The 26,623-nt window shown below is 38.7% G+C and overlaps 1 protein-coding gene across 3 annotated transcripts in view; it reads right to left on the reverse strand.

The window, feature by feature from the left end:
- The window catches only part of Epb41l5 (erythrocyte membrane protein band 4.1 like 5), a 108,272-nt gene that overhangs the window by 67,051 nt on the left and 14,598 nt on the right, over positions 1–26,623 (reverse strand). For all 3 annotated transcript variants that reach the window (XM_021197903.2, XM_029538512.1, XM_029538513.1), the window contains exons 4-14: positions 18,407–18,449; positions 16,183–16,261; positions 14,762–14,806; positions 14,257–14,309; positions 11,677–11,797; positions 11,486–11,573; positions 10,503–10,591; positions 9,443–9,512; positions 4,257–4,426; positions 3,148–3,254; positions 889–916 (exon numbers count right to left, since the gene is read on the reverse strand). In XM_021197903.2, coding sequence (XP_021053562.1) covers positions 889–916; positions 3,148–3,254; positions 4,257–4,426; positions 9,443–9,512; positions 10,503–10,591; positions 11,486–11,573; positions 11,677–11,797; positions 14,257–14,309; positions 14,762–14,806; positions 16,183–16,261; positions 18,407–18,449 — 893 coding nt within the window. The remainder of the gene's footprint in view (positions 1–888; positions 917–3,147; positions 3,255–4,256; positions 4,427–9,442; positions 9,513–10,502; positions 10,592–11,485; positions 11,574–11,676; positions 11,798–14,256; positions 14,310–14,761; positions 14,807–16,182; positions 16,262–18,406; positions 18,450–26,623) is intronic.

Below are 26,623 nucleotides of genomic sequence, written 5' to 3' on the forward strand. Positions count from 1 at the left end.
TGGGCATGGTGGTGCACGCCTTGAATCCCAGCACTTGGGAGGCAGAGGCAGGCAGATTTCTGAGTTCGAGGCCAGCCTTGTCTACAGAGTGAGTTCCAGGACAGACAGGGCTACGTAGAGAAACCCTGTCTCGAAAAACCAAAAAAAAAAAAAAGATAACACCAAAAGGACAAGGAAGCTGGGTGGGCAGTGCATTCTTCCAACACCCAGCACTTAGCTAAGGCAGAAGGACTACACATTTAAGGCCAGTGGGCCATCTTAAGACCTGGCTTCAAACAACTAAGTTCCAGGCCAGCTAGGGCTGCAAAGTGAGACACTGTTTCAAAAACCAACAGAAAATAACAAAACACAGCAGCTGTGGCAGAGCACTTGCCCATCTGGTCACACTAGGCTCAGGATAACAGAAAAGAAGAACCCAGGAAGAGGAGGAAGCAGCCAGAGCAAACTAAATCGTAAGAAACAAGAAGGAACAAATATAGAGCAAACATCAATTAAGGGCTAACAAACTGACAATCTTCAGCTGAACTAAGAACAAAAGGGGAAGAAATCAGTTTAAATGAGAAAGGAATGAGGCCCAACACTACTGATCTTACAGAAACAATATGGGAAAATATGAACTACGTATATACAATGACTGTATTTAGCCTAGAATAAATTGCTTTTACCTAGAAACCCACCTTTCTTCTGACACTCTGAATATGAATAACATAGCTGCTTCTGTAAACGGCTTCATTTTTCTGAATATTAATTCATCTGGCGTGTTTTTTGTTTCCTATAATCCTAATGCCTGTGAAAATTTGACATTTTGCAAGGCCTTCAACAAATATTTAATTAACAATTTCAACTATATAAATCTTCTCAGTTCCTATATTGCAAGGCATTACTTACCCAAGATCTTCAGGTTTTGTTGTGCTTGCTGACAGAAGAGAAGAGATAACATTTTATTAGTCTACCCTGAATGACAAATTGCTTTACAATTCAAAGGAAAAGCTCAGCTCACTGCTCTATAAACACACTTCTCAGCTATCGGCTGTGCTGCAGAGCAGACCAGGGAGGCCAACAGCAGTAGTCACTGTGAGTGTCTAGTCTATTCTTTGCCAAGGGTTTACTTTTATTTCTGTGGACCTGTGTGTGTCTGTGTGTGTGTGTGTGTGTGTGTGTGTGTGTGCGTGCGCGCGCGCGCGCACGCAGTATATCTGGAGCTCCAAAAACAGCATGAGACTCCTTGGAGCTGGAGTTACTATCGGCACCTGCTGGACACTTGATGTGGGTTGCTGGAACCAAATTCAGATCTTCTGTAAAAGCAGCATGCTCTCTTAACTACTGAGCCACCCACCCATCTCTCCAGCACCCTACTCTATTTTTAAAGATTTATGTAAAAATTCGTGTATGTGAGTGTGTACATAAGCACCCAATGCAGGTGTCTGTGAAAGCAAGAGGGATGCCCCTGGAGCTGGAGGTACAGGCGGACTGTGATCTGTCTCACAGAGGTGCTAAGAACCTCTGGAGGAGCGTATCTGCTTTTAACTCCTGAAACATCATCTCTCCAGCCCAACATCTATTTGTCTTAAAATTCCATTAAAAAAATGTCTTTCTCTATGTGTATGCCAGTGTCACAGAGCATATATAAGGTCAAAGAACAATGTGTGGGAATCCATTCTCTCCTGAAATGACCTGGGCCCCACAGATCAAACTCAGGTCAGGCTTAGTGACAAGAAACTTCACTCATGAACTAAACTGTCAGCTCACATCTGTCTTTTAAAGTAACTTTCTCTAAGTCTCATAGATTAAGACAACTAACTCTGAATTCTGTCAGTAGAAAGATGAAGTAATAAGGCTTTAAACTATCACTTAATTATGTTAACTGATAACCATATATTTAAATTCACAGCCACGCAAAAACTTGAGTATACTTCAGTCAGAAAAATTAATTTAAAAACCCACTGCCACAGTCAGCTGGTGGCAGATTTTTGGTTAAGTGGTGATGATAACCTGACAGTAGACATGCTTCAGTAGAAATCCAAATTTGACACCAAACACAAGTTTTAATTTATCTTTTAACGAAAACTATGCACTTCTTTTAGAGTTAAAATATTTTAAGTGCCAGATAACATTTATGAAGTTGTAAATATCTATGCACAACAGACATTGATAAATATTCTATTTAGTGGGATTTCTCAACAGTAAATTGTAATATGGAATAATATAATTTATCATTTTTATTTATTTATTTATTTTTATTATTTGTTTTTCAAAACACAGTTTCTCTGTGTCCTGGCTGTCCTGAAAGTAACTTTGTAGTAGAGACAAGACTGGCATCTAACTCACAGAGATCTGCCTGCCTCTACTTCCTGAGTGCTGGGACCATCATGCCTGGCTTTCATTTACTCATTTTATATTGTCTTATTGTCTGTGTCTTTGTGTGAAACACCTATGTCATGGTGTGTGTATGTGTGTGTGTGTGCACATCAGAAGATAACTCCTTTCATTTTGTATGTCTTGGGAAATGACTCAGGCCATCAGGCTTGGCAGCACAGTGCACTTAACTCATAAGTCACCTTACCAGCCTAACATGGAAACTTTTTACTGAAAACTTCTTTGGGCCAGGAGCAATGGCTCAGTGGTTAAGAGTAACTGCTGCTTCTTCCAGAGGTCTTCTTTCAAGTCTCAGTACCCTAACTGGATAGCTCACAACTGCCTACATTCTAGCCCAGGACACTGGCCTTCATAGGGTGCATAAAATGCCACACATGCATGTTTGCATGTGCACACATGCACACACATACAAACAAAAAATTTTTAAATGTGTTCATTACATGCTAATATTAGAAAAATATCCAAGGGGATGAACTGGCATTTCATCACGAGATTTGAAAGACTCAAGAGAGAAGATACCACTCTACTGAAGACATACTAAGTGCAACCCTGCCCAGAACATCTGCACTGAGATTACTACTAAGTTTAATGTCAGCCAATTACAGGACCCATTATTATGCAGCTTATGAAAGCCAGACAAAGATGGTTTTAGTTAACTAAAACAGACTCGAGAAAACTCAGGCAGCTTCCTCTCCAGCAAACAGGAAGTGCGAGGACAAGTAGACTGCCCGGGAAGGAAGGACAAGCCTGCGGAGCAGGGCTGCACTTCACCTTTCATTTGCAGAGTCCGTCGGGAATACCGCTTGCTGGGCCTTCTTTCAAAGGAGGTTGATCTTCTTGCTTTATTAGTTTTTGTGGTCTGATACTCTGTTTTTCCACTAAAATAAGTGAAGCAAGTCAACAGGAAGACAGTATGAGGTAACCAGATGCAGAAGAGTAAGATGTCTACATTTATATTATCCTGCAGAGAAGCATGCTGAAGGGAACTACTGGCATCGATAGTTTTTTCTCTTTAACCAAATATTTTTCATTCTCCAGGCTTTGGTATTATACATAACATTAATAACACAGGATTTCTTCTAAGTATATATATCATCTATATATCACCTATTAAAACAGAAGAAAATGTCCATGCTATCAGGGAAGCACCTCTCCTTTCCCAGTCATAGAAATTAATACAAAATGTGTAATCCGGAACAAGATTTCCGGTTAGTTCTTTTATAGTCCTGTGGATTCAACTCCAGGCCTTACACATGTTGGGCAAGCCCTCTACCAATGGGCTATATCTTCAGCCCCAACTGGAGTTACCTTTTTCTGTGATTATTTCTACAAAAATATGTCTAGATACACTTGAAAAAAATTTTTGTACTTGTTTGTTTTCCAGCTAAGAAAATCCCTCAGCATTTCTGACATGGTAGAACAGAAATTATCTTCAGAACTCTCTGTGGCCGACTCGTTACATTATTGGTAGTCATCCATGCTTTAACTGAAGACTCAAACTGACCTGCTACTACATTTCCAGTTCATGACAGAGGAGCTCGTAAAAGCCAAATGGCCTGCAGCCACAGTATTATTCCTATTAATGGCCCATACATTTTCTGTATGAGATAAAACTTGTCAGATTGAGAATTTACTTTGTTATATAAATTTAAACTGTGGTTTATTATATATAAAATTTATCAATATAAATAACAATAACTGATTTCTCATCTAGTCAAGAAATTATTAACAATAACAGTACTTCTTTAAAAATTTTGGCCAGTGGATATCTTTAGCAACATATTATATTTCCTGTGTCTTGGTTTCCACCTCAGTAAAATCAAGAATCTGAGTAACATTTCTGGCCTGTATGCAAGATGTGAAAACTTGGGGAACTGAACCTGTATCTAAATCGGGATCCTAGTCGAATGAATCCCGATCGATGGGAACTCTTCTGGACAGGTCCTCGGAGGCGGAAGAAGGCGTGGTGCTCCACAGCACATTTCCATAAGTGTTTGCAGGCTTTAGGGTGATCCAATCTAAAGACAAAGGTATGCTCTTGTTCTTTGCCCTGAAAGTCAAAGCGGTGTTATATTAAGTCACTTAGCCATGTCTTCTATTGCTGCAATGGAAACACAATCAAATCAACACCAAAGGCAGCTGGGCATGTGGTGCATGCCTATAAGTCCAGGACACAGAAGGAATGCCACCAGGCCAAGGCCAACACTGCATGCATAAACGCCATGCCAGCTGGACAGAAAAGGAAACAATAAAGGTGCTGGAGAAATGGCTTAGTAGTTAAGTGTAGGCACTGCTACTTCAGGACACAATTGGTTCTCAGCATTCTTATCAGACAACTCATAACAGCCTGTAACTCCAGCTCTACACCTGATGCTTTCCAAGGTCATCTGCACTAAGTACCCACCCACACCTTGTACACATAATTAAAAATAAAATAAACCTTAAAAAGCAATAAAACCTCTACTTTGTTCTTAAAACCTTATTTGGTGGGATAGGGGAGTATGGCGCCAGCCACCTAGTCCTGTCAGATAGGTGAGCACCAGGCTCAGTAGAGACCCTGATGCAAACAGGTAAGGTGGTGAGTAATAACACCCACAGCATCTGGTACACATGTTTGCCTCCATACACAATTCCATATGAACAGGTACATAGAACACACATGAAAAGCCCATGATCCAAACAAACAGAATCATGTGCTAAGCTGCTGGCATGGACACCTTTAGTCCCAGCACTAAGGAGGCAGAGGTAGGCAGAACTTTGAGTCAGAGGCCAGCTCTGGTCTACAGAGAGAGATCCAGGACATCCTGACCCTGTCACCAAATACTAAAAATCAAATCAAACCAACCAACCAAAAACCAACATGTGCTTTAATAAATCATGCTAAAGCTAGTAAGATATGCTAAAGCTAGATGTGGTGTTCCATGCCTGTAATCCCAGCACCCAGAAGATAGGGCAGAGGGATCACAAGTTTGAGGCCTGAGTCCTGAGTTCCAAGGCATCCAGGACTACAGAGTGAAAGCCAAAAAACAAAACCAAACAACTCCAAAATGCGACAAAGAACAAGGGTTACCACATATACCTAAACACATTAATTATATTTTATTTTTTCATAAGAAACTATTCCTGGGCTGGTGAGATGGCTCAGTGGGTAAGAGCACCCGACTGCTCTTCCGAAGGTCCGGAGTTCAAATCCCAGCAACCACATGGTGGCTCATAACCATCCATAACAAGATCTGATGCCCTCTTCTGGAGTGTCTGAAAACAGCTACAGTGTACTTACATATAATAAATGAATAAATCTTTAAAAAAAAAAAAAAAAGAAACTATTCCTATCTGCAGTGGTTTGAGTAGGAATGGCCCCCATAGATTCATATGATTGAACGCTTGGCCCATATAGAGTGGCACTATTATGAGATTTGACCTTAGAGTAGGCGTGGCCTTGTCTGAAGAAGTGTGTCACTGTGGGGAGGCTTTGTGGTTTTATGAGCTCAAGCCTGGCCAGTGTGACAGTCTTCTTTTGTGTTCAGATCAAGATGTAGAACTCTCATCTCCTCCAGCACCACGTCTGCCTCCATACCACCGTGCTTCCCGCCTTGACAACAGTGGACCAGATCTCTGAAGCTATAAGCCAGCCCCAATTAAATATTCTCCTTTTAAGAGTTGCTGTGATCGGGCTGGTGAGATGGCTCAGTGGGTAAGAGCACCCAACTGCTCTTCCAAAGGTCCGGAGTTCAAATTCCAGCAACCACATGGTTCCCAGCAACCACATGGTGGCTCATAACCATCCATAACAAGATCTGACGCCCTCTTCTGGAGTGTCTGAAGACAGCTACAGTGTAATTACATATAATAAATAAATAAATAAATAAATAAATAAATAAATAAATAAATAAAAAGAGTTGCTGTGATCATGGCAATAGCAGTAAAATCTAAACTAAGACAACATCTATACTCAACAAAGAGGGAAGTGTTAGTAACATAAACTATTTTCAGTCAGGACCTCTTCAGGGACCACTGAGGTGACTAATTAGTTACATGCACGAGCAACAATTCCAGATGACCTGGGTTCACTTCCCAGCAACAATATGGTCGCTCAGTAACAGTGTAACTTTAGTTCTAGGAGACCTCATCTTTTCCTATAACCCCCTTTTAGTTTCCATAGGCACTAGGGATGCATGTGGTACATGAACATACATGCAGACAAAATACCCACACACATTACATGAATTTAAAAGCTCTTTTGACTGTAGCTGAGTGGGATGGAATATGCTTGGAAACTTGGGAAATGCAAAGAATGGCACAGGTAAAACCACCCAGCAACAAATGCTGGTGAGGACAGGAGACCCCACTGCACTGTTGATGCACCCACCCTGGAAAACAGTTTGGAAAATTCTAAAAACAGAACAAAAAACCCAAGACTAAGTCTGTTATATATGATCGAGCTACAGCATTTTTGACCCATGTCCAAAGGACTTCACATTGTATTACACAGACACTAGCTCAGCTGTAAAGAAATATAAAATATAAGTTGCAGATAAATAGTATACTGAGTAATCCAGACCCAGAAAGACATGCTGCATGTCCTTTCATATTTGTAGATTGCAATAAATCTTTAGATTTTAGGGTATACAGCCAGAAGTAACTATGGAAACCAGGGAGTAAAAAGGGACCATGGTTGGGGCTGGAGCCTTAGAAAGGGGAACTGTAGGACACTTGCTATAAAGAGGAGAGAGGCAAGGAGGAGGGACACGTAACACCAAGGATGTCAGAAAAAGCTACCAGGAATTATTTATTCTATGTTTATTTAAACTCAATCAATTCCCCCTCCCCCTCAGGCCACTTGGGGTAACAATGTTTCCCACTCCAAAACCAATTACTACCTAACAAAGAAAACAGTGCCAGACACTTAAAACCTACTTTTAGGTTGGTAGTTAGGAGAAACCAAGAGACTCTCCTCCTCAGAACAACATAGGCTATTGCCATTATCCTTAATGCTTTTCAGAAAAAGAAGGTACTCTTGTATTGCTAAAGATACAACAGACTCTGGACACAGGACTTGGAGGAATCAATCTGGATCTGACCTGTAAGGCTCCTCTTTGACGACTACATCTCAGTATTAGAGGAGCTGTAAAAGCTGCCAAGTGAGAAAGCAAAGAAGTAGGTCTAGCTGGCTACTTGCAATGCCTATAAGTCACAACAATGACCAGCACAGCAAAACCATCCTAAAGGTACAATAGTAGCACTTACATCCTGGCATGACCCGACAGGCACTTCATCGAACTTAAGGTCGGCTTACTAGAGGGAATCCATGCTTAGTCCTGTAAACTCAGCCAACTACCTATGGATGGTGAGGCCAGGGAAACTTGAAGACCCACTATGACCGTGGGTGCTGGACCCCAATTAATATAATCCCTACAGTCTAAAGCTCAGGGAACATTCGTGAGGTGGAGGTATTGTAAGAGTCAGAGGGTCAGGCCACCTGCCTTTAATCCCAGACAGGGGAGGCAGAGGCAGGCAGATCTTTAAGTTTGAGGCTAGCCTGGTCTAGAGTTAGTGCCAGGACAAAAAAACCAGTGTTGTTTGTGTGTATGTACATGGCACATGCACGGAGGACAGAGGACAATCGGAGTTGGTTTCTGTCTTCTATCATGTATGGCCCAAGGATCAAACTCATGTCATTAGGCTTGAGAACAAGCGCCTTCACCCGGTGAACATCTCATTGTCCTAAAGTATATGATTTTTGGTAAGAAAGTTTAAAATCAAACTTCACCAGGATAAAAAAAGGTAGCTCTGTAAATTTCTAGGAACTAAACAAAATACATATCTAAAATACCATTACAAAAAAACAAAACAGAACTTAGAACCTTTGTATTTCTTGTGACTTGTCCCTGGTTTTATGAAACACATCTAGAGAAATGTAAACAGGAAGGAAAAAATGAAATTATCCAAAATTAAAACAAACCCCCAACAAAAGACACGAAAATTTGAAATGTACCCACTTTTTTCTGTGCAAAGTACTGTAAAACAAAAACAAATAAAAGAATGGGGGAGGGGAAGGACTATCGGGGAGACAGTGTGGGGTGACCTGATGAAGGGACATCATATGCAGGTAGGAAATTCTCAAATACAAAATCTCTTTTAAAAGACCCAGATATACAACTACCACAAACACTCACTACTGTACTATAAAGTTCTTGCATGTCAGTTCTATATCCTACTAGTGTGAAATACTTGGAGATGTTTTAACAAAAGTGACCTGTCTGTATTAAAGACAAAGTACAGTCTGACTCTTTTGGGCAGTTATTATATTTAATCAGGTCACATATACCCTTAATAACTACAGAGAAATGTAAGAAGGCTCTTATCATAATGCAAGGGACATTTCACTTGGTTTTTAACAATTAAAGAAGTGAAACTTAAAACACTAAGATTCTAAAATCTTTTATCTTCCAAACTTCAGAAAATTGTTAAAACTTAACTGTTGCCTCTGCTTATCACTTCTTATAAAGGTCACTTATAAGCTGAATGGAAACATGAAAACATGCCCGAATATGATAAAAGCTAAGAGAATATCATTTTTAAATGGGAACACACTGAAATTATATAAAAAAAGAAAATTAACAAAAAATATAAAACCACATTTTATCATAAAGAATACCACCAGGTGGATCTTATTTGTTTATTTGAGACAGGGTCTCACTACTGGCCAGGATTAAATGGCCTGAAACTCATTATGTAGAGCAGGCTGGCATTGAACTCAGAGCTCCACTTGTACAGAGTACATGACATGAGTACAAACCTACAGAGTATTGGGATAAAAGGCAACTGGCTTATTTTCTTAAAAATTTCATTAGGAATAAAAGCAAAGTCATCTAAATGCAACCACTGTACACTACAAAAACCAACCAACCAACCAACCAAAAACACACATGCATTTATAGTATCTTTAAGCTTAGTAGCATAAAATGACCTGAATGGGCAATTTTACCTCAAGGTATACGCAATGAGGTACACCACCACCTGTTTACCACATAACTGTTAAGCAAGTAATACAGTAAGCTCCTACCTGATCATCATCTTCCACAACCACTAGAGTTAACTTATTCTTCTTAAAATCCAATCTGGTTATCTTGGGCCTGTTAACAATATGAGATCAACAGATTAGGGGAAAACCTCTTCTGTATCAAGTACATTTCTTCATCTTAATTCTCAACACTGGTAAGGGAAACGCAGCCAGCCCGGCCTGTCAAAGTCTCTAAAGGGAAGGCAAACACATATTTCAAAAGCAACCAACTGACAAAGTGAGGCTGCCCATCTATCAGATATTAAAATTATAAAGGAAATGAGAAATACAGTGTATTTTTCATACCCCTAATGTGGCATAATAAATTCTGTAACCCTAGGTAAAAGGTTTCAAGATTAAACAGCATAGGGATTAGATATAGCAAAAAGTCATTGGGTATTTTTAAAGGGCATATAAGAAACTATCACTGATTATGATTTCCAACTCTATTTTTACCCGAAACACCTGGCAATGAATTTGAGTTTAGGTGGAAAGGCTTGAAGTCAACAGTCTTGGCATATTACAAAACTTTAGCTCTTATCTGTAACATATGCCAAAACTCTGACTTAGTCCTAACAAAAATGTAGTAATGTAAACAGTTTCCCAATTCTATGCTTTAGGGCTATGAAATCTATGCAATAACTCTAAGTATGGAAGACAGAAACTGGGAAACAGGAGGAGGAGCCAAGCTTGAAAGTAGGAACAGAAACACTCCCATCTCCTCCCATCCCATGAAGGTAAGAGAGCCTATGGAAAACACTAAGAGTGACAGAGCCACAGGAGGGCAGGTGGAAGGAGGGTAGGAACAGTGTAAGGAACATGTCGTAAGTATACAACACGAGGCAAGAATACTAAGACATACACTGGCACACTTTGAAACTAATGGGCTACAGACCTAGAGTTCTTAAGTTTGCCTCTGGGGAGAGAGGTTACAGATGAGTAAGGGAAGAAAAGGAAACAGTAGCCTCCTTCACTTGCAAACGTCTCATCATTCTGTTTCCACATCTTTTTATTCACTAATGATATAAATACATTGACTCATTAAAAACAAAACACTGCTTACCAGAAAAACAAGCCAATTTTGGTCTCTCCTTCAAAAACAAGGACTCCTGTTGGAGTCAGTCCCAAACTATAGTCATTGCCATCTCTAGCCTAATTTAAGGAGAGAAAATAGTGTTTGTTCACATGAAGCAGGTTTCATATTTTCATACAAGTGGATCTTTTTTCACACTAAATATAAATTATACACAGGCTAAACTTATAATCTAGATGTTTCTGACAAATACTCCTTTCTAGGTTATAAAGTGCCAACCTTTACTTTTTAGTAAAGTTTCCTCAATAGTGAGTATTGGTGATATCACAAATAATAAAAATAAAAAGTAATCTATTTTTTTTCTCAATATAAAAATCACATTTATACAAGGATTTTAGATAATTCTGGGAACTTTAGTTTTCTCTTGTTTCATGATCAATCTTTCTTTAGATTCTAGTCTTTTGTTTTGTTCTGATGTTTGTTTTTGTAAGATAGGGTCTCTACATATTGCTGGCTATCCTATGTAGAACAGGCTGGCCTTGAACTTAAAAGAAATCCATCTGCCTCTGCCTCCTGAATGCCCAGACTAAAGGTTTGTGCTACCAATCCCAGGTGATTCTAGTCTTTCAATATCTAATTTCAACCATTTTTCCTTACTACACATCCAAAATACTCAGAGGTATTCTATAGAAACTCTATGCCTGCCCAAATACTGTAGCATTCACATTCTATGCCTTTAATCCTAAAATGGATTTTAAAAAAAATGATTTATTTTTGTTTATTTTTAAATTATATGTATATTCACATTGGGTACAAGTGTCTACAGAATCCAGAAGAGGAGTGTCAGATCCCCTAGAGCGGAAATTACAGGCATTGATGTGGATCTCAACACAAGTGCTGAGAACTGAACTCAGTACTTCTACAAGAACGGCACATGCATGCTCATATCTGCTGAACCATCCCTCTAGCTCCAGAATCAATTTTTAAATAAGGTACCACAACACAGGGCTTACCTTGACCACGTGCATATCAACACCATACATTTCTAGCCATTTGGCTTTATTCAGGTAATTGGTTTCAGCTTGTGCTGGTGTCTGACCTCTGAAAATTTAAATATAGTAATTATAAGATAATAAGCAAGAGCGGGGAAAAAAATGAACAATGATATTGGTAATGTTAAAAGTGTGATCAAATAATGAGCTACCTGTATTCCTTCCATTTCTCAAAAATAGCCAGTTCCATCTCTTCAGTCTGGATGGGCACAAACCTGAACTCAGAGACCAGTTCAGGACTATGTTCAGCAAGATCATAGTCGCCAAGTTCAGCTACAAATACAAGTTAACACAGTTATGTCATGTTAGTGACACTAAGAAAATGCTTTAAAAAACATTTTGTAAACAAAGATTAAGAAGATTAGTAAAGCTCCTTTTTAAGCTACCAGCTATTCATAGTGCCTAGACTGTTCCACTCTAATAAATCTAAGTTAGACTTGGATTGGTCTGTACACATGTGCAGTGTGGTTTGAGACTAACCCTCATAGGCTCAGGAATGCTTGGTCCAAAGCTGCTAGAACTGTTTGGGAGAGATTCAGAGGCAGCTTGTTGGGGAAAGCGTGTTAAGGGGGTAGACAACCACCTTAGGTCTAAAACTTCAATGCCACTCCCAGTTAGCCCTCTCTCCGCCTCATTCTTGCAGATGTGCACTCGGCTCCTGTTAGTGACATGCTTACTGGCCTGGTGGCATGCTCCCTGCTATGATGGTCATAGAATCTTACGTCTGGAACTGTGAGTGCCAAATTAAATGCTCTCTTTAAGTTGCTTTGGTCATGGTACTTTGTCATGGCAATAGAAGAGTAAGACAATATAAATCACATTTGTTGTTGGTGACTTACTTTTAAATATATATTTCTAATTTATTATTAATATATTGATATATATTAATGCTTAGCTTTTGAAAATAAATTTCTATATTTCCATAGAGAAAAAAAATCTTTGACTTTTAATTCATGTTTTAAAGATTTATTTACTTATTTAATATATATAATTGCTCTATCTATATGTACACCTGCATGCCAGATGAGGGCATCATGTCGTAGGGTAGATGGTTGTGAGTTTCCATATGATTGCTAGAAATTGAACTCAAAACTTCTGGAAGATCAAATAGTGCTCTTAACCACTGAGCCATCTCTCCAGCCCAACCTTAATTCTTAAAAGACAATCACCTGCTATCTTAAAAAAAAAAAGAAAAAAAAAAAAAAGAAAAAAAAACCCACTCAAGATGCATGCTATAATACTTTTCTGTAATTCTCTGTGAGGTGTACACTCTAGAGTGTTTGAGGACACACACCTATGTCTGTGCATGCAGAGTCCAGAACAGGATGTCAGGTGTTTCCTCCTACTGCTTCCTGACTTATGGTCTAAGTCCATTTTGGATAGTCATCAAGTTCTTGGATCTGCCTGTCTCAGCTCCAAAATTCTAGGAGACTTTGGCAGATATTAATATGGGGCCATGTATTGGTATCTTTCTATCCGCAGATTAAGAACCCTCACTCACTAAGTGATCTATCAATCCCACATAAACCTTATTTGTATGCATATGGTTTGGCTGTCAAGGGGGGCAAACAGAACACAGGTACCACTTTTAAATTTATGTCTCCCCTTCATTATGCAGATAGAAAGCATGTTTTAATTTGGAGACAGATTACAATAATGAAAAAAGCCAAGTAGATAAAATTTTTATCACCAGGAAAATATGCTTTAATAACATATCCAAAATAAGTAAAAACATTAGGTCTACAATAAAACATGCAAATGTAGTTTTATTATATACACAGTGACAAATACTACTGATCTTAGAATGATGAGAATGTACAACCATTAAGAAGGGAAAAACCTAGTCTTACGCATCAGTAACTCTGATTATAGTATCATTCATTTTACACACACACACGAGAAATGTTTCCTAGACTCAAATTATAGTTTTCCTTTAAAATGTCAACTTTTAAGAGAAAATTCCCAAGTTTAGCAAGAAGCAATTTAAACATTTGGCTAAGTTTTCCACTAACCTCATTTACTAAGGAATACTTTACAGTGACAAATTGGAGCTTTAAAATATGTACTGGCCCCCAATATTGTCTAAGTATGTCCTGAGTCTCCATGAACTTATTTTTAAGAAGACTGAAGAAAGGAAGTCGTGCAGCAAACAAGATCAACCATGCTAATTTACTTTCTGTTATTTATGGAACAGAAATCAACCTAGGGTTCTATATTACCGTCTATTCAATTACCAGGAGGCAGGCTGCCAACTGTTTCATTGTACTGCAGACGGATAAGGAGCAGGGACTCATCAGTTAGGAGCACTGGCTGCTCTCTCGAGAATCCGGGCTTGATTCTCAGCACCTACATGGCAGTTTACAACTGTCTGTAACTCTAGTTCCAGGGAATCAATGCCCTCTCTGCCACCCATGGACACCAGGCACACACATGGGATACAGACAGAATCGCAGACAGAATACCTATACCCTTAATGTAAAATAACTTACAAAAAAGAAAGGCAAGAACAAGGGGAAAAAAAAGAGCAAAGAATTGAGAGGGAAAGGCGTGAAGACAATAACTTTTTAAAGTACTTTAAAACCTTTAAAACCAAGTAGAATACAAAAGCTGGACACTAGTAGTTTTACACAGAAACAGTGCTGTAGCTTCTCTAGCTTGTCATTTTTTTTCTTAGACAAGTATCACACAAAAGAATTATGTTTCAGCCTTAATCAAGCACAAGAATCACGTACCTTGCAGATTATAAGCTGCCAACTGAACTGCTGTATCAAAGGGACACTCTAATCTGAAATCAAAATAGAAATTTTTCCGTTAATTTATAATCTTAATTTTAAGATGAATAGCACCTTGAGCATTTGTTTTTACACAACTTTGAACTTATTTGTGTTCGCTTTTGTGCAAGTGCACTTGACCGTGTATGTGTATGTGTAGGCCCAAGGGCCATATCAAGTATCTTCCTTTGTTTCTTTTCACATAACTCTGCTGGAGACAGTGCTTGACACTGGACCTCGAGCTCACTGTTTTAGCTACAGTGCTGGCCAGTGAGCCTTTAGCACTGGGGCCACAGACGCCCATACTGCTCCTGGGTTTCATATGGGTACAGGGGATGAAATGCAGACTCTGTGCTTGCTGAGTCATTATCTCTCCAGCCCTGAACTGAATTTGAATTTATTTTCTAAATTATTTTTCTACTACTCAAGAATTTTGCAGTTGTGTACTAAATAGTTTAATACTTACTTCCCACTGAGAATATCTTGTTTTAGCTGAAGAACAAATAAATACCTAAGAAAAATAAAAGGCACAAATTAACTAAATAGAACAATTCACTCTAGGAAAAAAAAAATCCTATCATTTTAACTTGAAAATACTTTTCTTTTTTTCAAACAAGATTTTACTATGTAGTCCTAAATGGCTAGGAACTCAAGAGATCTTCCTGCCTCTGTCCCCCAACTGCTAAGATTAAGGGTATGCACAACCATACCCTGAGGAAATGTTCTCTTTTGGTTTGGTTTTCCAAGTCAGGGTCTCTGTGTAGCCCTGGGTGTCCTGGAGCTCACTCTGTAGACCAGACTGGCCTCCAACTCAGAGATCCGCCTGCTTCTGCCTTCTGGGTGCGGGGATTAAAGGCGTGTGCTAGCACTGCCTGCCTAAGAGAACATCCTGAATTACAGAATTTTACTGCAGAAAAATGTGTAAGAGGAAAAACAATACAGTAAAAAGGAGGGAAGGAGCAAGCAAGTCTGAAGTAAGAGTCAGGACAGAGGGCTGGAGCAGATCAGAGCAACTTCAGAGAAAATGTCAGAAGCATGTTGTGTAAGTGGGCCTGATGATCCAACTTAACTTTGACACCACACATACCATCTATATGAGGGCTGTAAGGATAACAGCAGCAGGGAATGCAAAAGGAAATCCCTCAAAAGGTATTCTATTTTTTTTTTAAAGATTTATTTATTTATTATATGTAAGTACACTGTAGCTGTCTTCAGACACTCCAGAAGAGGGAGTCAGATCTTGTTAAGGATGGTTGTGAGCCACCATGTGGTTGTTGGGATTTGAATTCTGCACCTTTGGAAGAGCAGTTGGGTGCTCTTACCCGCTGAGCCATCTCACCAGCCCCAAAAGGTATTCTTAACAACTCAGCTTCTTCACCAAGAAGGAATACATATGCAATAAAGAGGCAGTATAAACTAAAGAAAGGATACATCCTAACAGAAGACAGATTATAGTGAATGTCAATAAACATAAGATTTTAATTGTTAACATGTTATCAATTCTGTTTAAAACCCTATCAACTGACTTACTGGTCACCCCCAACAAATGCATGAAAATCAGCACTTCATCTTTTACAACAAATAAAAGAATCAAACACTTCAATTATTTTTAATATTTTAAGACAAGGTCTCACACTGTAGCTTGGACTAGCCTGAAATTCACTTTGGGACTCAGATTAGCCTTGCATTCACAGTAATCCTCCTGCTGTAGTTTCCTGAGTGTTGAGATTATAGGCATGAGCTATGAGGCTGAAATCCAACATCTTAAAACATCTTGTTCTAGAATAAAAACTCATCTGACACCTTTATTGATAAGGGTTGAGAATCCTAAAATCGGTCTTCTAAAGGTCTTAGCACTCCTGACACACCTCTGAATAGTGGTCTTACCGGGTTAGCTCCTCACGAAGATTATTTGGTTCCGAGGAATAAAACTTAACTCGAAGATGAAGACAATAGGGTGAACCAACTGCCATTAAAAAAAGAAAAGAGCTTTAATTTTTATTAATTTACTAGCAATCTTCAGTCAGACAGTTTGCTGAAAGTTACTAAGTATAAAAGGAAAGAACAGATTATTGTACCATTACTTCAAAGTACAACATAAGCTAAAATTTGACAACAAAAGTTTTAAAGTGTACCAAGCACAGCAATACCTCATTCATTTGTCAAACATTAATTCTAACACTTCAGGGCCAAATATAATCTTAGTGGAACAATCAAACAGCCTGGAAAACCCGCTGACCTGTCCTTCTAGTGAACACTGAGTACCGCCAACATGAAATAGCTCAAGGCTAAACATCCCACACTTTCAAATTCAGTCCAGTGGATTCACTAACTGCTATGTTCCCAGCAATTCTGCCCCAATATTTTATATTTTATAAAGTTTGTATTTCAAAAAGGCAGTTAACCTACTCTGAAATTCGACACTGCAGGGATAAGCCAGACTGTGGGAGCCGGGCGGTGGTGGCGCACGCCTTTGATCCCAGCACTTGGGAGGCAGAGGCAGGCGGATTTCTGAGTTCGAGGCCAGCCTGGTCTACAAAGTGAGTTCCAGGACATCCAGGGCTACACAGAGAAACCCTGTCCCGAAACAAAACAAAACAAAACAAAACAAAAAAACAGACTGTGGGAGCCGGACACTGGTATTTTCTCAAGTTCTGTCAACTTAACTACATTTCATATGAATTACTACATTATTCCTAAGACTTACTTATAATTGTGTGTGTGTGTGTGTGTGTGTGTGTGTGTGTGTGTGTGTGTGTGTATGGGGGGCTGTGTGCATGTGCTGGACTCCAGCCAGGTAAGATAGCTCATGCAGGTATCCATAGAGTACAGAAGAAAATGTTAGATCCCCTGGAGTTGGGAGTTACAAGCAGTTGTGTGAACCACTGCTGCAGGTATGGGAACCTGAATGTGGGACTTCTTCAAGGCCAGATTGTGTTCTTTATTGCTGAGCCATCTTCTCAGCACTGTTTCATTATTTTCTTTAAAAAGAAATACAAGTAAAGGCTGGAGCGATGGCTCACTGCTTAAGAGCAGTTGCTGCTCTTGCAAAGAACCTGGCTTTGATTGCTAGCACCTATTTGGTTCACAATCATCCATAACTCCTCTTTCCAGGAATCTTCTGAACAGCCAGTGCACTAGGCACACACATGGTTCACATATATGCATGCAGACAGAGGACTCATATATCTAATAAAAATAAATTTAAGTAAAACTTTTAAAAAGGCTAACAAGTCTTTGGCGTTTGCCGACTACAAAGTCAGAGGAGATAGTAAATCTACCAAGTATCTCTTACCAGCCCACTATGCCTGGACTGTATCATGAGCCTCCAGAAAGACAAGGGGAGAAATTATTACAACCTTAAGGTCTCAAAATGTTTCCTAGAGTCAGGTAGAATACTCAACAAACAAACAAACAAACAAACAAACAAACAACACCCCCTACCTACCCTCATAAAAATATAAAAACCAAAAAATTCCAACATAACTGGGTGGTGGTAACACACACCTTTAATCCCAACATTCAGAGGTAGAAGCAGAGGCTGATGGATCTCTATTTTTGAGGCCAGTTTGGTTGAGTGAGTTCCATGACAGCCAGGGCTACAGAGAAACCCTGTCTTGGAAAAAAAAAAAAAAAAAAAAAAAACAAATGCAAAAACCAACAGCAAAAAAACCCCAAGCTAACCAACCAATCAAAAACCATCAACACAAGTAATTACCTAATATTTCATAAAAATTCAATCTAATTTGTAAGCTGCAAATGTTTCTTCAATAAACTAAAATTATAAGCCTCTTAACCTAGGTTATGGTTAAACTCACCTACACCAGGCACTGAGAGGGTACATCACAATGAAAGCTTAGAAAGCAGGCACCCTAGCGAGCAAGGCACAGCAGAGTACAATAAAAGTCCTAGCAATACTTAGGAGGCTGGAGAAGGCTTCTGAACATGGGGCCAGCCTAGGCTACATCCTGAGAGTCTTGGCTAACATATCCCCCAAAAAGCAGAAGTAAAGAAACGCATAGGAAACATAATTTTTGAAATGTCCTACTACTAAGAATCAGTGTCTCTGATATGTTTCACTGCTGTTTTCAAATGATTTCCCAACACTTACTTTTTACTTGCTTTTTGATGCTTTTTGTACCATCCAACCAATGCTGTAAACAGAAAAACAAAAGTTGAGTACTTATCCAGCTGGTAGGACTTTAACATTTAATGAAGAGCTATTGCTTACTGCAACTTTGTTGACAACCACAAAGCATTTCACAAAGGGACTGAATTTGAAAGAGGTGGCTCTTACAGTTTACATTATACCCAGATCCCAAATAAACAGCTCTCTTGAGACTGTTAATGAAAAGAAGGCTATAGATAAAACTCAGCTATCACTACAAACATGTACATAAATCAGATTTAGAAAAATATCAAAGCCTGGCCATTCCTTTATAAGATTCACAAGCAGACACTAACACTGAACAGAGAATGTTTTCTGAACACTGCAAAACTGACTCATCCAAAGAGCCGGAAGGGCTTTTAAAAATGAGATTTTCCTCAAAATTATGACGTCTATCAAATGAAGCAGGCATTGTCCTGCTTCACAAATAAAAAATGTTTCTACTTGGCAAGCAGATTCTGCTTCCAACAGTATCAGCCTTTTAATTTCTATAGCCTCTTCACTGGGAAATGCTCACAACACAAACAAACCTGAATCAATCCCTAATGCCTGCACTGACAAAGCACCGTCTTCAGTTCTCATTACAAACCCCTCCCATCAGCCTCTTACAACAGGCTGAACTACCATACACATGGGTGAGCTCTCCTCAGCATGCTTTCAATTCCAAGCACCAAAAGAAGGGAGGGCTCCTGTGCTAACTAGCCCACAGAGCCAAGGATACAGTTTCAAGGATCCTGCTAAGCAAAGAATAAATAAGGCCACACTGTTACCAGGACTCTGTTTGCTCTCCTTACCAATTATTTGCCTGGCTTCTTCTCTCTTTTCTTTTCCAACATACGGAAACAAAACTGTACCAGCAGTGTGCACTTCTACCCTCTAATAAGATGCTCTTGTAAACATTTCAGGCAGCAGCTGGGCAATGCTTTCTGCCTTGGTTCTGGGGGAGATTGAACCCAGGGCCTCAAACATCCTAGCCAAGAGTCCTGCAGCTGAGTCACATGACAGTCCTATGTTACTGTTTCTTCTGGATTTCAAGTTGTGTATGATACTTAGCCATTTTTCATTTAATAAATTGTTGGAGGCCCCCCTTCTAAACATCTTTCAGCATGGAAAATGTTCAGTTGTACAAATCTTACTGACAGGCAGAAAAGTTTGATTTATTGAAAATGACTTTAACCTGGGACAGCAAATAGTGCTTTCATTTTGGCCCAGAAACCCAATATTCAATTATCTCAGACTTGTAATATCCTAATGCTATTAAACCCTGAGCATGAAAATAAAAACAGTTTCTGTGTCTAGAATGTTTGCTCTCAGAACTACAAACCTGGACATTGCTCAAGTCTTACTCCTCTTACTATAGTTGGGGAGTGGCAGCAAAAAAACAAACCCAAAACCCTATTCATGGCTGGTCATGTGGGTACTGTCTCAGAGAGCACAAAATGAGCATACCTCTCCAGGCAGGAATCTTTATTAATAGACAGCAGCTAATGCCTCAAGAACTCACGTAGAGGGCTGGATAGATGGCTCAGAGGTGAAAAGCACTGACTGTTTTTCCAGAGGTCCTGGGTTCAATTCCCAGCAACCACATGGTGGCTCACAACCACCTGAAAAGGGATCTGATGCCCTCTTCTGGTGTGACTGAAGACAGCTACAGTATACTCACATACATAAAAATAAATAAATCTGGGGGGGGGGGAGAGTGAGAGAGACATCATGTCTAACTCAGAAATAAATGTATAAACATTTTCCTGCAAGAAACTTCATAAGAAAAACCCAAGAGAACAATCTAATAACAGACTGGACAAAACATTTAAATATGACAAAAGCAAAATATAGCAATTAAAAAATGAAAGCAAATACTTAAAAGATCTAAAACAGATACTTGTATTTCCAGGGCATATAGGGAGGGATGCCTAAAACCTTGGGTCTATATAGCCCTGGATGTCCTGGAATTCTGTAGACCAGGCTGGCCTTGGACTTCTGCCTTTTCCTTCTGAGATTAAAGATAATGTGCCACCATGCCCGGCCATACTGCTGTATTCTAAAGGACATACTATAAAGTATTACAAATTCTTTCATCAAAATGTACAAATATATACACATTTACATTGAGCTAACAATAAAATTGTAAATGAGATTACTGGTGAGGGGCTGGAGAGATGGCTCTGTGGTTAAGAGCACTGACTGCTGCTCTTCCAAAAGACCAGGATTCAACTCCCAAGCATCCATAAAGTGGCTCACAGCCTTATGCAATTCCAGTTTTAGAGTATATGACTTCCTCTTCTGGCCTTTAAAGGCACTGTGAACATGTGGTGCACAGACATCCATCCATGCAGTTAAAACATTTATACACTAAAGAAAAATAAAACTGCAAAAAGTATTTTTAAAAAAGATTTATTTATTTTATGTATGTGAGTATACTGTTGCTCTCTTCAGATACACCAGAAGAGGGTCTCAGATCCCTTTACATGGTTGTGAGCTACCATGAGGTTGCTGGGAATTGAACTCAGGACCTCTGGAAGAGTAGTTAGAGCTAATAACAGCTGAGCCATCTCTCCAGACAACAAAAAGTATTTATATGCAGTTATCTCAGCAGTTATGAGCACCTGCTTTTCTTTCAGAGAACCTGAGTTCCGTTCCCAGAACCCACATCAGGTGGCTCACCTCTTAACTCCAACTCTAGAGAGCCAATGCCTTCTGCTCCTGAGTTCCCCATGCATATCACATGTAGGCAAACACTTGAACACAAAGTATAAAAACAAACATAAACCGAAAGAATACTTTCATGATTACATTTTTCTACTCTTACCAATTCCCTACCATTAAACACAAAATTATGCCAGTAGAGAAAGGGTTGGAGATATATACAAAACAGTAATTTCAGTGTTTGCTATGGATTCCTGTAGCTCCACTCCAGTAAGACAATTCAAACAAAAACATTTAAAGTGCAATTTAGGAGCTGGGGGAGTCCTGGTCACCACTCTTATGAGGAAGGTCTGAGCTCATGTTTGCGGATTCTCAAGTCTGTTTTCTTTCATCTCCTCCGCATTCCATGGGCAGGGACTGGAAAGTTCAGAGCTCAGAGTCAGGCACCACCTATGTGCTTTCCTAGAACCAGGGGCTCTAAGAGCTATGTTTAAGTTGCTAAGAAGATAAAGATGGAAAGCATGCAGATACAGATTCTTACGTGTAAAACTCAGTTTATACCTTAAAAAGAAAAGAATTCCCTCTGACTTCCTATTTTTAAAAGTTTAGTTGATACTAAAAACTTAAGATATTAAAAATAATATAGAAACTATATTTCCTTTCACTCTCAGCAGCTGGTTATGGAAGAACAATTTACTCATGTATATTAAAAGACAATAATGTATAATCACAAACATAACAGACTTAACTAACCAAAGAATGACCTACATCAACACACACACACACACACACACACACACACACACACACACACACCCTGACCCTAGGCCCTCCAGGCATGCAGTGTGCAAGCAGCACTTCAGTGAGCCTAACCTCGCAGTGCCTGAGGAAGCTCCCACCACTGCGCAGAGGGCAAAGAGCTTAAAGCACAGAAATGTTAGCTATCTTTCAAAACAGCCTTCACAAGAAATAGCTCTGTAAGCAGAGGCATTTTTAACATTTTAAACTACTTTAGGAATTGCTAAACACACACACACACACACACACACACACACACACACATACACACACACACAAAGAAAACAGGATTTGTAATCAAATAAAAACACTTCTGTTTAGTCTAGATGCTAAGAAACACTTCCTAAGAGTTAACAGTTTGTCGTAAATCATTTCAAAAGACTTAGACCAGCCATTACAAAATATTTTCTTTTTTTTTTTTTAAAGATTTATTTATTTATTATATGTAAGTACACTGTAGCTGTCTTCAGACATTCCAGAAGAGGGAGTCAGATCTTGTTACGGATGGTTATGAGCCACCATGTGGTTGCTGGGATTTGAACTCCGCACCTTCGAAAGAGCAGTTGGGTGCTCTTACCCACTGAGCCATCTCACCAGCCCACAAAATATTTTCAAGGTATCTTTGGTAAAATTTTGTAAAATGTCAAATTCATGGTTGAAATGTAGGTGACCTAAGTATGTAAATCATCTTTAAAAAAACCCAATACGCTTACTCTTTTTGCATTTTTGTCTTGCATATACGGATGTGCACCACATGCATTCTTGTACCTGTGGAGGCCAGGAGAGGGTACAGATTTTCTATAAGGTGCTTTTCATCACAGCAACACTGGAGCTTAGAGATATGGTTCAGGTGTTAAGTGAGCTTCCTGCTCATTCATAGAACTACACTTCAGTTCCCAGAGCCTACAGAAAGTAACTCAAGGAGCCCCAGGCATTATGGGCTGCTCATACATAAACACAGGCACTCATATACATAAATTGAAAATAAAAATCTTTTAAACATTAAGAAACCAGAGATCAATGACCTAATGGTACACCTCAAGGTCTTAAAAAACCAAGAACAAGAAAGCCAAACCTAAACTCAGTAAGAGCTGAGAATAATGAAATAGTAATCAAAAGAACAATATAAAATATCAACATAACAAAGAGATGGCTCTTTAAAAGGATAAACAGTATTGGTGAACCAAAGGGTAAACTACTGTTACTACCAATTACAGGTTATATTTATAATACCAGAGACAAACTACAAGAAGTAGTACAGATGTCCACATGATTATGAGGGACCATTTTGAAAACTTACAAGTTAAAGAAAAAAAAGACTAAACTCCTAGACAAATGACCTACCAAAATTAAACCAATAGACTGGACAAAAGTAATACTGAGGGGCTGGAGAGATGGCTCAGGTTAAGAGCACTAGTTACTCTTCCAGAGGTCCCATATTCAATTGCCAGCACTGCCATGGGAGCTAACATCTCTCTATAATTAGTTACAAAGGACCTAATGCCTCCTTCTGGCCTTTGTAGGCAATGCACACATATAGTACACAAACCTATATTCAAGAACAACACCCAGAGATATCAAATACAAATAAACCTTAAAAACCATATTTAAGATATGGTAATAAAACTTCCCAACTAGGACAAAGACCAGGGCCAGACACACCCGCTACTTACTCTACCTCTAAAGGTAACCAAATCAATGTTCTCTAGAGTCCTACACAAAATAGAAGGGGGGATGCTTCCCAGTTCTCTACTCTAAAGCCAGCATTGCCATGGTAATAAAACCAGGGAAGGATTCAACAGATGAAAGAACTCCTTTGAAGTTGTCTCCTCTGGAGATACAGCTTGACAAGAAAGACTACAGAGCAGAGCAAAGACGTACGTGAGGAAAACAGTTGGTTTCAGCTAGGAGAGCCATAGTGTTTTTATGTCAAAATGAGGCCACTTTGAAAAATCAAGGTACATTTTTCATACTATAAAATTTGCTGCTTTAGATTTTACCATTTGTTTTTAGCACATTCAGAATTGTGCAACTATTATCACTAATTTCAGAACACTCCATCATTTCTTAAAGAAACCCTGGATATATTACCACTTGATTCTTATTAACCCTCTCCAACACTATACTTTAGCAAGCACTATTTCTGTCCATATTGATCTACTTATTTTGAAATTTTTACATAAATGATCATCTAGTTACCACCTTTCTTGTCAAAGTAAGATAAGTGGACACTACAGTTCATAAGCTCCAATTCCTCTCCAATAAAATAGTCCAGGAATAATTCAATGGCTTAAACATAGTCAGCATTTGCATAGGAGAAATGGAGTGACTGATCAGGTTTGCTTATACTTTCATAATTTTTTAGGTGTGTGGAAGCAACACACATTTAACAGAAATCATTCTATTTTTGATCTTTTTCCAGACTAATAATACAAGTAGCATTATCTTCTGTGATGAGAGACAGTGGCAGTGGGTCACAGGTTCCAGAACTGCTTATCATGTGATGAACAACCAAGACTCTGCCATTAACTTCAGTGCTCAGCGATGATTGCTGAGGAAGTAATTAGAGATCTCTCAGAATGATATATTCAATAGATACATGCATTTTTTTTTTTAATGGAACACAGAACACAGGATTACCTTCTAAAATGAACCAACAAATCCACAAAGGTAACAACAAATCCACAAAGGGACAGTACACAAAGTGACCAGCTTCTATCTTCAAAGATTTCAAAGCCATGAAAATAAAAATACCGAAGAACCACAATGTCTTGGATTAAAGGCAACTAAAGAGACACGACAACTAAGCAAAACAGGACTCTGTTTGGTGGCTATCGAGGGCATTCTAGAGACAACTCTATTGAGCTAAAATAAAGATTAGATGGTGAGGATTTCTCAATTGCTGGGTTTGATGGTTGTATGAAACTATAAATCATGCTTGTTTACAAAAAGCATACATGAAAGAATTTAAGGATAATAGGACATCTTACCCCCTAACTGTCAAATGTACCACTCTTATAGATGTTCTGTGGATATGAGATTGTTTCAACTATGAAATTACTATATGTGTATGCAATTATAAAATGACTGAATGAAATAAAGCCTTTAATAAGGTATATTAAGCCTTTAATCTTGGTATATTGGAGGCAAAGGCAGACAACTCTCTCTGAATTCAAGGCCGACCTGGTCTACATAGAGAATTTCAAGTCAGCTAGGAATAAAAAGTAAGATGCTGTCTCAAAAATAGTATCAAACTATTATGTATACATACATACAGAAAAATAAAATTTAATTCATTTACTTATTAACTTTGGTTATCTCCATGATGACTCCATAATTCAGTAGGCACCATACACGTTTTGGACTGCTTGGTAAAACTGATGAATTAAAATGTGGTACATTAATTTTAGATGCCACATGATTAAGACTAAACTATATTACATTAATACCTTGGATCCTTATACTTTGCTGCCCACTTTAGATTCTGGTATATCAATAAAGTACATATGACAAGGTAATTAGGTACCTTGGCTTATATGCTTTAGCAAAACAAAACAAAAAACAAAAAAACAAAAACAAAAGAAAAAAAACAAAAACAAAAACAAAAGGCCGGGCATGGTGGCGCACGTCTTTAATCCCAGCACTCGAGGCAGAGGCAGGCGGATTTCTGAGTTCAAGGTCAACCTGGTCTACAAAGTGAGCTCCAGGACAGCCAGGGATATACAGAGAAACCCTGTCTCGAAAAACCGAACTAAACCAAACCAAACCAAAACACCTGCCCTTAATCTATCAAGCTTATTGTATACAGTAATAAGATGAACTGTTCATTCAATACCAATTTATTTTATTATGGGACTAAATGTGGCTATTCAGCAAGTAACTGAAAGGGGTTATTACGCTTACTATGCTATAAAATAAAATGGGTTAAAATTTAAGCTTTAAAGTGTTTATCTAGAGTTAAGCATAATTGTTCTGTTTTTTTGGAAAATCTGGATATATGTATATATGAAGAGATTTCCCATAGTCTCAGAGTTCTGGGGTATATATGCATATATGTATGTGCTCACACGCATGCCAGTGAGCTTAATATCTTAATGGCCTTATTCTTTCTGCTTTCTCTGCCTATTATTACTTCTACCAAAGTGCTACAATAACTTGGGTTTTTTTGAGATTTTATTTATTTCTATGTATTTGTGTTTGCCTGAATGTATGTCTGTAAACCAAGTGTGTGCAGTGCTCAGAGAGGTCAGAAGAGGATGTTAGACTCTCTGGGACTGGAGTTATAGGCATGTGGGGACCAGGAATTGAACTCGGGTCCACTGAAGAGCAGCCAGTCAGTGCTCTTAACTGCTGAGCATCTCTCCAGCCACTAGTAACTCTTCTGACTTCAGTCTATCTTATTCTAAATAATCCCATACAATTTTTCTACATAAAACTTTCTGAAACAAGAGCTAGAGAGTTAAGAGCACTGGATACTCCTGTGGAAGACCAGGGTTTGATTCCCAGCACTTACATAGTGACTCACAACCATCTATAACTTCAGTCCCAGAGGATGCCATCTTCTGACTTCAGACATACATGTAGAAAAACATGCCCCAACATAAAAATAATATATTTAAATAACTTTCTGAAACAAAAAATCATCTGTTTGCAAAAGATCCAATTCCAATTATTAAAGAATAAATATTCCAACTATTAACAATTTTCATAGTCAAT

Source organism: Mus pahari, chromosome 5 (genome assembly GCF_900095145.1).
Source record: "Mus pahari chromosome 5, PAHARI_EIJ_v1.1, whole genome shotgun sequence".
Classification (NCBI taxonomy): Eukaryota; Metazoa; Chordata; class Mammalia; order Rodentia; family Muridae; genus Mus; species Mus pahari.